This window comes from Heteronotia binoei, chromosome 21, assembly GCF_032191835.1.
Source record: "Heteronotia binoei isolate CCM8104 ecotype False Entrance Well chromosome 21, APGP_CSIRO_Hbin_v1, whole genome shotgun sequence".
NCBI lineage: Eukaryota > Metazoa > Chordata > Lepidosauria > Squamata > Gekkonidae > Heteronotia > Heteronotia binoei.
Genome location: NC_083243.1, coordinates 31,231,363 through 31,242,751, shown reverse-complemented (window position 1 = coordinate 31,242,751; position 11,389 = coordinate 31,231,363). Strand labels below are relative to the sequence as shown.

General features: G+C 46.1%; 1 protein-coding gene across 1 annotated transcript in view; it reads left to right on the top strand.

The window, feature by feature from the left end:
- Positions 1 to 233: 233 nt before the first annotated feature.
- The window catches only part of LOC132589975 (cholesterol 24-hydroxylase-like), a 37,130-nt gene continuing 25,974 nt past the window's right edge, over positions 234 to 11,389 (top strand). Inside the window, exons 1-3 of the mRNA XM_060262783.1 lie at positions 234 to 469; positions 7,389 to 7,466; positions 10,584 to 10,665. Coding sequence (XP_060118766.1) covers positions 345 to 469; positions 7,389 to 7,466; positions 10,584 to 10,665 — 285 coding nt within the window. The 5' untranslated portion in view covers positions 234 to 344. The remainder of the gene's footprint in view (positions 470 to 7,388; positions 7,467 to 10,583; positions 10,666 to 11,389) is intronic.

The following is an 11,389-nucleotide window of genomic DNA, read 5'->3' as shown; positions in this document are numbered from 1 at the left end:
GCGGCTCAACCAGTGATTGGAGCGGCGCCGGCCAAATGTCCCACCCCGCAGCCCGCGGAAGGGCTTGCTTCTGTTGTTCTTTGCGCTCGGGGAGGGAGGGGTGCTCGTCGGTGGAAATCACCGGGGCGGGCGGCGAGAATAATGCTGGGTGCGGCTCTTCGGCAGCTGCAGCTGAAGGGGGCGTGCCGGGCTTCGCTTGTTTAAAGTTTTCGCCCCGTCCCCAGACCGGCTCTTTGCCAAACCGACTCCGCCATAAGCGGCTACGTAATTCCGGGGCCGTTGGGGAGAAAGGGCGACCTTGGACTCGGGTAGGGGCGCGATCCAGAGGAGCGCGTGGTGCAGTTATGGAAGTGCTGGAGGCGATTTGGGGCTTGCTGGCTGTGGCCCTCCTGGCCTTTGGCCTTTATTGCTGCTACGTCAAATACGTCCACCTGAAATACGATTATATTCCCGGCGCCCCGAGGGCGAGGTAAGAGGTTGGTGGAGCCCGACGACATTGCGTTGGGAGAGCCCCGTCCCGCATCCAGCACGCTGGGAATTTCCGGCGCTGCTCAGTGCAGAGTGACAAGACAGTCGTCGGGCTGGACATTGTTTCATATCTCTGCTTGCATATGAAAGGGATGGGTTCCTCCTAGCCTGGGAGGGAGAGGTCATGTGCGTTGGTTGGAAGCAAACAGCCCGAGGCGTCCTTTGCTGTAGCTGCAGCTCAGGGAGATCAAAGGGCTAAGTAAAACCTTCCAGTGAGCGGCCACACTATTCTGTCTTTGCCTTGGCAGCTGTAAGAATATTGTGTGCAGAAGTTTTTGAGTGCTGGACGAGCTTGATCTAATCCACAGATCCAAGAATGTATGCCTGGACCCATTTAACACCAATCAACTATTTTAGAGATATGGAATATACGTACTCCTTTGTGAATTTGGGGGGAGGGGGCGGGTTAAACTTGTCTTACTCAAGACAAGGGACTTCCGAGGTGGTTTGCCATTGCCTGTCTCCGTGTCCCAGCCTTGCTATTCCTTGGTGGTCTGTCTTCCAAACCCTAGCCAGGGTTGATTGTGTTTAGCTTCGGATATCTGATGGGATGGGGCTAGCCTGAGCTATCCAGGTCAGGGCTAAAAACATCCATTTGCCATTAGGATAGGATTCTAGCCCATACATACCAAGAGACAGGCCATCTAACCCTGAAGTCCGCTCATTCAACAATAGATGGAATTAGGGACACAAACTCCAGCCCAGGGGGGACAAACTTGCTTAGAGCTACATCAAATTAATGTCAAACGTTTGAGAGCCACAGTGAAGGAAGGAAAGAAGGAAAGCAAATAGAGAGGGGAGGGGGAGAAGCGGAAAGAAAGCAACTTTAATTTTAAATGCCTTCTCCAAGCCAGCCGATGGGGCTGTGGGGGCTTCAAGAGCCACACAATATGTGTGAAAGAGCCACATGTGGCTCCTGAGTCACAGTTTGGCCACCCCTGCTCCAGCCTACAAAAATTCCCAGAGATCTGGGGGCAGTTCCTTTGGAGAAGGTTTGGAGAGAGATATAATCAGCGATACAGAGTCTGCCCTCTGACTCTGCTATTTTCTCCAGGGGAACTGATCTCTGTAGGCTGAGAGTTTTGCTGTAATTCTTGTAGAATTCAAAAATAACATGATTTCTGTAGTTTAAACATGGAACTTGCAGTTCACCTCCTGTGAATGCATGCACATTTAAAATATGAATTTATTTGGATCATTTCTATGCCAGCTCTGCAGGAAACCTGCTTGAGGTGAATTGCAAGTAAAACAAGATAAAAACACCAAGTAATAAAATATGTTAAATACTAGTATATTTCTATAGGAGCCCCGTGGCGCAGAGTGGTAAAGCTGTAGTACAGTCTGAGCTCTCTGCTCACGACCTGAGTTAAATCCCAGTGGAAGCTGGATTCAGGTAGCCAGCTCAAGGTTTATTCAGCCTTCCATCCTTCCGAGGTTGGTAAAATGAGTACCCAGTTTGCTGGGGGGAAAGTGTAGATGACTGGGGAAGGCAATGGCAAACCACCCCATAAAAAAGTCTGCCATGGAAAATGTGATGCGAAGTCACCCCAGAGTTGGAAGCAACTGGTGGTCGCACAGGGGACTTCCTTTACCGTAGTATATTTCTGGTCACCATATCTCAAAAAGGATATTGCAGAACTGGAAAAATTAAGGGTTTTCAGTCTTCAGTTGAGTATTATACCTGGAGATCTCCAAGAATTAGAACTGATCTCCAGAAAACAGAGATGATCTTCCTCGGACAAAATAGCTGCTTTGGAGGACTGTATGGCATTATACTCTACAGATGCCCTCCCCCTCCCCAAATCCTTCCCTCTCCAGGTCCCCCCCCAACCCCCCCCCCCCCTTCGTAGTATTTCCCAATGCAGGGCTGGTGACAGTTAAGGCTGATCAAGTTGATCAAGGCCTTTCTATAGAGGTATATTGTGGAAGACTGTTGTTATTGTTAGCATGAGGAGATAGTGGTGGCCATAAGTTTCTCCTTCTGTTTAGATGACATCACCATGTTGGAAGGGGTTAATAGTGTTCGATTTTCCGTTCAGTAATGGCACCTGATGTTGGAATGGGGAACATGTTTTTGCCCTTGGAATTAAGCACAGCTGGGTTTAATTGTTTTATTATAAGTTAGGATGGTTATTTTTCTTTGAGATAATATAGAAGACAGAAGAAGGAAGGAAAAGACAAGGGGAGAAGAAAACCCTCAACTCAGACCACAGGGTATTGTTGGAACTCTCTGTCTGGGGCAGTGATGCTCTGTATTCTTGGTGTTTGGGGGGGGAGAGCAGCAGTGGGAGGGCTTCTAGTGTCCTGGCCCCACTGATGGACCTCTTGATGGCATCTGGTTTTTTTGACTACTGTGTGACACAGGGTATTGGACTGGATGGGCCATTGGCCTGATCCAACATGGCTTCTCTTATGTTCTTATGACCAGGCTGGTGCTGAGCAACCTGAATCGACCCACCATTGATATTTTCCGGGCAGAAAGGAGCATGGTGTGTGGCCTTAATATGTAAAGGACTTCCTGCTGGGCTTTTTTGACAAGAAAGCCCTGTGTGAAACAATGGTGATGTCAGGGTGTGTGGCCTAATATGCAAATGAGTTCCTGCTGGGCTTTTTCTACAAGAAAAGCCCTGCTTAAAACAATGTTTGCCAAAATGGGCAACACACTTTCCTATGAGGAAAGAGTCAGTGACCTTCTAGTTCAGAAAGTGATAGAGGTTTACAATATGTACAGAGTGAATTTGCTAGGCAATTAGGTATAGGACAGAAGAAAAGGAAATACTTCTTTATTCATCAAGAAATTAAATTGCGGAGTTCGCAGCTAGTGGGTGTTGTGATAGCCATCGTCAAGTACTGCAAGGTCTCCGCAAACCAACGTACCTGAGTTTCATCAGAGGTTTTTTATTGATGAGGGAAAACGTGACAGTCAGGCTGAGCCTTGCTAAAACTGGCGTTCATGGGCAGAGCCCATCTCCATGTACCTAGGGTCTGTTACATATTTCAAATGCAAAAATGCCAGAGTGCTCCAATCACCAGCCCTCCCCTCCGTAGTTCAGTTCACTCCTCGTTTTCTCAAAGCAAGCTGGAAATCTCTCCGTGAACTAAATAAGCTGACCTTGGTCAACAAGCTGTGCTTAGCACAGGGCAGAGAAATCCTGTAGTGTATGAGAACAAAGAACAGAGACAGAAAAAGGCCAGACCCATCTAGGTTTCTACAGGTCAGAGCAGTCTAAAAGCAAAGCTCATGGCAAGAGGCACCCTTGACAGCCGTGAGCATGGATAGCTTTAAAAGCGGGGGGCAGGGGGGTTTGACAGATTCAGTGAGAATAGGTCCACCAGTGGCTATTAGCCATAGAGAGCGGGGGGGGGGGGTTGTTGAAGAAGCCCAGCAGGAACTCATTTGTATATTAGGCCACGCTTCGTGATGTGTGGCCAGTATTTCACACAGGGCTTTTTTAAAGAAAAAACCCAGCAGGAATTTATTTACATATTAGGACACCCCCGCCCCCCACAATACCAAGCCAGCTGAAACTGCATTCCTGTGTGTTGCTGCTCAGAAAAAGCCCAACAGGAACTAGGAATGAATGTCATCATATTCTAGAGCAGTGGTGGCAAAACCGGGGCTTGGAAGCCACATGTGGTTCTTTCACACACATTGTGTAGCTCTCAAAGCCCCTAACCCTAACCCCCTACCCCATCAACCAGCTTGGAAAAGGCCTTTCTCTTTAAATAACTTCTGCAAGTCAATCCAGCTGGTGGCTTGGAGTATGCATTTAGAGTTAAAGTTGCTTTCTTTCCATCTTTCCCTCCCTCCCCATCTTCCCTCCTTCCCTGAAACATCTGGATTTCATGCCTTGCAGCTCTCCAACATCTGGCATTTATTCTATGTGGCTCATTCATTAAGCAAGTTTGGCCACCCTGTTCTACAGGGTTGCATCAAGCAAACTATCTGATTGGCCTTGGGAGACCACCTGATGCTGTACGTCCAAAGATAAGTTATAGGCAAGAGGGAAGTCAGGCTAACTTTGTCGTTCGACTGCGCTGTGGCTCTGACTATGTTATGTTTCATTACAATGGACTGCTGTGTAAGGAATACTTAAGCCTCTTGTTTGAAGATGAAGAAGAAGATGAAGATATTGGATTTATATCCTGCCCTCCACTCTAAAGAGTCTCAGAGCGGCTCACAATCTCCTTTACCTTCCTCCCCCACAACAGACACCCTGTGAGGTGGGTGGGGCTAAGAGGGCTCTCACAGCAGCTGCCCTTTCAAGGACAACCTCTGCCAGAGCTATGGCTGACCCAAGGCCATTCCAGCAGGTGCAAGTGGAGGAGTGGGGAATATTTTGGACTATTCTGTTCTAAGAAGGTGTGCCTTCTAATACCAGGCACTGAAGTATTCGATAGAAAGCAGCCAGGGACCAACATACCTGCAAGACTGCCTCTCCCCGTATGTACGCCGAGAGGCTTTATGCTCCTTGGACCACCACTTACTGGAAATCTCCAGGCTAAAATACGTGCAACTAGCCTTAACCAGGGCCAGAGCATTCTTGGCTCTGGCCCCAGCCTGGTGGAATTAGCTCCCACTAGAGATCAGGGCCCTGTGGGATATTTTGCAATTCCACAAGGCCTGTAAAATGCAGCTTTTCTGCCAGGCTTTTGGGTGAGGCAACAGATGTCAAACACCATCTGGTCCTTCCTCCCACAAGCTGCTGTAAATTGTTGGGTCACTGCACTATAATCCTTGCTCTGGTTTACCTGAGAGCAATGAACTGCACCATCAGAGAGTTTTTCAAGGCTCTGGCCTGTATTCGTTGTTAAACAGTACCAGAATGCTATGATATTGTACAATGCCAGGACACTGCAAAATGAATTATTGAACTGTCATCTTGTTTTAATGGGTTAATGTTTTTACAGTAGTTGAATTTGGTTTTCTTGCTGTGAATTCTATGCTGTAACCTGCCCTGAGCCCGCTTGCAGGATGGGCAGGGAAGAAATTCAATAAAATTGATGATGATGATGAAAGTTAGCATTTGTTATTGTCTTGTTACTAAATTGCAGAGACTGTGTTGCCTAGCAGTATCATGGTTTTTTAAAAGTGCTTAATAAACTTTTATACATTTCACAAAGGTCTGGTTTCTTGTGTGTGCATAGCCTCGAAGGCCCACATGTCTGAGCACTGCACCTACCAAGAGGCAGTGACTCGGGGGGGGGGGCAGGTGGGTTCTTGACTTCTGAGCCCTGTTATTGACTCTCCAGGACAAGTAGTTGGCCACTGTGTGGAACAGGAGACTGGACTAGATGGACTACAGATCTGATCCAGCAGAGCTCTTCTTAATAACACAGCATTAGTAAACTAATGTTAAAAAGCTTTTCTGGTATTCTCTCTCATGCAGCTGTATATGGATACAAACAGGGCTTTTTTTTCTTTTCTTTCTTTTTTCTTTTTTAAAGCAGGAACGCACAGGAACGCAGTTCCGACTGGCTTAGTGTCAGGGGGTGTGGCCTAATATGTAAATAAGTTCCTGCTGGGCTTTTTCTACAAAAAGCCCCGTGTTAAACACTGGTGATGTCAGGGAGCATGGCCTAATATGCAGATAAGTTCCTGCTGGGCTTTTTCTACCAAAAAAGCCCTGGATACAAACAAGCCCAGTTTTTGCTGTTGTGAATAAGGCATGTTACGGTGAAATTACTGAGTGGGATCACATAGGAAGCCCTCCGTTCTTTGCTCTGTCCCCCCACCAATACTGTCTCTGAGCTGTGGAGTCTTGCGAGCAAAAATTCTACTTCGTGAGCTACTAGCATTAAAGTTGTGAGCCACTGCATAAATTAGTTTACTCTGGGACCATTTTTCGGCCGAGGTCAGATGCACATAAACTGACGAGATGGCCATGGATGAAAGCCAGATGCATGTCGGATTTTATGCGGTTGTCCGAACATCAGCATCTGGCAATGGTCGTTGGCTCGTTCGTGCCCCAAACTGCCACGACTGAGACGCGGACTTTTTTGATAGTACATTAAATCCGGAATAAGAATGCTTCCAACGACTCCCGCACGTACTTTCTATGTTTCAATGCTCCATTGTAGCCGACTCGTCGCAAGCGCACATCCGCTTCCCTGAGAGAGCCCACTCCAAATGATATCATTGCGCCAGCAATTGTTGACTCAGCCTTCCAACCTTCTGAGGTCGGTAAAATATGTACCCAGCTTGCTGGGGAGGGAAAGTATAGATGACTGGGGAAGGCAATGGGAATGGCAAACCACCCCGAAAAAGGTCTGCCATGAAAACTTTGTGAAAGCAGCGTCACCCCAGAGTTGAAAACGACTGGTGCTTGCACAGGGGACCTTTCCTAAATGGGGGGTGGGAGGCAGATCGCCCACCTTTGCTGTCTCCCTGCCAGGGGAGGAAGATGACCCAGCTTTGCTGTCTCCCTGCCAGGTGGAGAGACAGCAAAGAGAGTTGCCGTGCTCCCCCCCCATTTAAACACCATGGTGGGGTGTTTAAATGGGGGGGGGGGGAAGAGAGCTCCTGGGCTTCCCCTTCCTTTCTGGGTGTTTAAATGGGGGGGGGCAGATCATCCACCTTTTCTGGCATCTTTTTTAAAAGCCAAGCGCAATATCCCACGTAATTCGTTGTAAAAAAGCTGCGGGGTATAATAGTGACAGGTTAGGGATGGATTTAATGGTGAGTGTGACCGTGGCCTTCCTGAGCTAAAACAAAAATGTATGAGCTGGAAGCTAAGAAATTGTGAGCTAGCTTGCACTAACACAGCTTAGAGGGAACACCGTCCCAACCCCCATGACATTTAACTCCTCCTGAGATTACAACACAGGTTTCATGAAGCCCTCTTTGTTTTGATTTTCAGCTTTTTCTTTGGTCACCTGCCATACTTTTGGAGAAAGCTTAAAAATAAAGAAGTGGCTCATGATCTCTTTATACAGTGGTAAGTAACAGACAACTTGAAGCTGCAATGCTGGTTCATCCCAGTGGTCTGTTATAGCCACGAATCTTTTCTTAGTTGGATGTTTCATATGATTCCAATATATTAGATTTTTTGGTAGTGAATGAATTTGAATGTGAAATCCATTATGCCACCAGTAAACCATTATTCCTCATACTGATTGACTGTCTCCAACTTAAATGATTAATTAGAGGTGATTGCAACCCCTGACAGACCTGGGCATATTAGATGAGTGGGTGCTGAAAGATGAGGTAAAAGAGGTTCTTGAGGTAAACTCTTATACAAGTAGCTTATGTGAGGGGCAGAGAATGCTGAGGGAGCGGATGTGAGGAGGGGCCTTGAGAGATTGTGAGGGATCTTTGTCCAAGGGAACATCGAGAGAGTGCTGAGGGAGTATGCATGTGAAAGGGTCTAAAACAGAGGTGATTGACCATGATGACGAAAACAGCTATTTTCAGAGGAATTGCTTTGTGAGGGGGGGCGGGAAACAGTGGGAGGGATTCTAGTGTCCTGGCCCCACTGATGAACCTCCTGATGGCACCTGGTTCTTTGGCCACTGTGTGACACAGTGTTGGACTGGATGGGCTATTGGCCTGATCCAACATGGCTTCTCTTACGTTCTTAATCATAGAGTTGGAAGGGACCTCCAGGATTATCAAGTCCTACCCCCTGGATAATGCAGAAAATTCACAAATACCTCCCTCCCATACCCAGCAACAACTATGCCCAAAAGATAACAAAACAAAAACAACCAGGGCTTTTTTTGAGCAGGAACCCACAGGAATGCAGTTCTGGCTGGCTTGGTGTCAAGGGGTGTGGCTTAATATGCAAATGAATTCCTGCTGGGCTTTTCCCCTATGTTTTCCACAAAAACCAATGGTGATGTCAGAGGGTGTGGCCTAATATGCAAATGAGTTCCTGCTGGGGCTTTTCTACATCAAAAGCCCTGAAAACAACCATCCAGGATCCCTGGCAAAACTGGCCTGGAGACAAATTGCTGCCTGACCCCAAAGCATGAACAGCATTTCCTTGGGCGTATAAGAAAGGGTCACAAGAACAAAGTATTGATGCAACCCTTCCTGCCATTCTTTCTCATGATCTGCCTAAATTCACTTTGTTGTCAGATGACAATGTAGCCTTTGTTTAAAAACCTCAGAAGAAGGAGAGCCCACCACTTCCCTAGGAAGTTAGTTCCATTGAGGAACCACTCTGTCAGGAAGTTCTTCCTGATGTTTAGTTGAAAACTTTTCTCATTTAATTTCAGCCTTTGGTTCTGGTCTGACCATCTAGGGCCACAGAAAACAGCTCCATACAATCCTTTATATGACAGGCCTTCAGTTACTTGAAGATACTTGATCATATCACCTCTCAGTCATCTCCTCTCCAGACTAAACATACCCAACTCCATCAGCCTTTTCCTTGTAGGTCTTGATCTCTGGGCCAGAGCTATTTCAGCCTCCCACTCTACCCTTGATCCCATCTATCCTATTCTGGAGGGAGAATTCATTAGAACCAGGCCCAGCAGCTAGGGTTGCCAAGTCCAATTCAAGAAATATCTGTGGACTTTGGGGGTGGAGCCAGGAGACATTAGGGGTGGAGCCAAGATCAAGGCTGTAACAAGCATCATTGAACTCCAAAGGGAGTTCTGGCCATCACATTTAAAGGGACGGCACACCTTTTCAATTCCTTCCTTCCATAGGAAATAATGTAGGATAGGGGCACCTTCTTTTGTGGCTCATAGAATTGGACCCCCTGGTCCAATCTTTTTGAAACTTGGGGGGTATTTTGGGGAGAGGCACTAGATGCTATACTGAAAATTTGGTGCCTCTACCCCAAAAAACAGCCCCCCCGGAGCCCCAGATACTCACGGATCAATTCTCCATGATTTTCTATGGGAATAAATCTCCATAGGGAATAACAGAGTTCCCAGCAGACATTTCCCTCCCCTCCCCCCGCTTTCTGACAACCCTGAAGTGGGGGGAGGGTCTCCAAACCGGGGGATCCTCTGTCCCCACCTGGGGATTGGCAACCCTACCAGCAGCAGTCGCTGGGCATAACTCACCAAGGTGAAGTGCTAGCTACCAGATGACTTGATACCACACAACTCACCTAGTCCTATTGGTATCCTTCACCCAAATAGCTTGCAGTGGCCACAACACAACTCATTTGAGTGACTTGCTAATGCACAAGTTTTGCAGCTTAGCCAGATTTTCCGAAGGAAGAACTGCCAGGGGGAGGGAAGGAAAAATGCTGAAAGCCAGTGTGGTGTAGCACTTAGAGTGTCACAGGAAGATCTGTGAGGCTCTGGTTCAAATCTTCCCTCTGCCTTGGAAACTAGCTATGTGATCTTGGGCCAGTCGCTCACTCTCAGCTAATCTACTTCATAGGGTTGTTGTAAGGGTAAAATCGAGAGGAGAATGATATAAGCTGCATTGGGTCACCATTGGGAAGAAAAATGGGATACAAATGAAGAAAATACTGAATAAAACTGAAGACTGAGTTGGCAGATTAAAAAAAGGTTGGTGAGTGGGAAGAAGCAAAAGGAAAGGGGAGAGGATATTGGGGCTGCCAGAAAGAGTTAAAGAGGAAAATAATGTGGGAAGAGGAGACAGAGGAAAATGAAGTCATCCTCTCCACTCCCTGTGGGATCTCCCACTTGTAATAATCTTTTCACAGTAGTTGCTGGTTGTGAAGAACAATGTTGAAAGGTTCTGCTGTATGTTGGTGCCTTGTGAATGTCAGAGGTGGTCATACAAAGCTGGTGCTGTTACTGTTATATTTGGGAGGTTATTTTATTGAACCTATGTGTAATATGTAAATGTTTGAATATGATGTGGGGGAATATATTTTTTAACTTAACTGGCTCATTGGTAAGTGTTATACATAAAAATGTTTAAAACCTGCACTTTGGGGTAGGTTTGAGGGTAGCTAAGATTTTCCTGTCAGGACAGGAATGCTTTTGATGTGTGGTGACCTCAAAAGCAAATTGCCCATTTGGTCGTGACCTCAGAAATGACCTCAAAAACTTTTTTTAAAAAAATTCTAATTTTAGCTCGTTATGATGGCAGATTATTTTTGGTCATTGTTTCTTTTTTGTAGGGCTGAAGAACATGGACCAATCTTGCGTATTAATTATTTGCACAAAATCTCAGTGGTAATATTAAGTCCTGAAGGAGTAAAGGTACTTTATGAAATATATATTTCAGCTTGAATGAGGGATGTGTGTGTGAAGATAGGTGTGCGTAAATATATGTTTTAAAACAGGGGTGGTCAACGGTAGCTTTCCAGATGTTTTTCCTACAACTCCCATCAGCCCCAGCCAGCATGGCCAATGACTGGGGCTGATGGGAGTTGTAGACAAAAAACATCTGGAGAGCTACCATTGGCCACCCCTGTTTTAAAAGATCAGCTGACAATACAACCCTGGGTCATAACCATAAACCCAGCATTGCAACTGAAACATTAACTCTGTTTATTCCCCTTACTTGATGTGGACTGTCCAACTTTAAAAACAAAATCATTGCGGGATTATTGGTGCATCAATCTATTTATTTGTTCATGAGTAGTAGTTTAAAAGGAGACTACATTTACAAAATGTAAAATTGCTCTGGGGATGGGGGAGCTGGCGATCAGCATAAGACCCAGCAAATTCCTCTTCAGACTTTTAGAATAATTTATTCAGATTGAGACCCAGGAGAGGAAAACACTTGAACTGATATAGTGAAAGCACTTCCAGGCTGGCAGCATTTTTCTAAATAGTGTAATAGGTGGCCAAGCTGTCTTTGATTCATAAAAATGTATAACATTTAATATAAAACATACACAAAAATGAATATCAGACTGCATAAAATTGGCAAACCGTATACAATTTCACATATACATTTGATGGACTTCTAGTCACCACA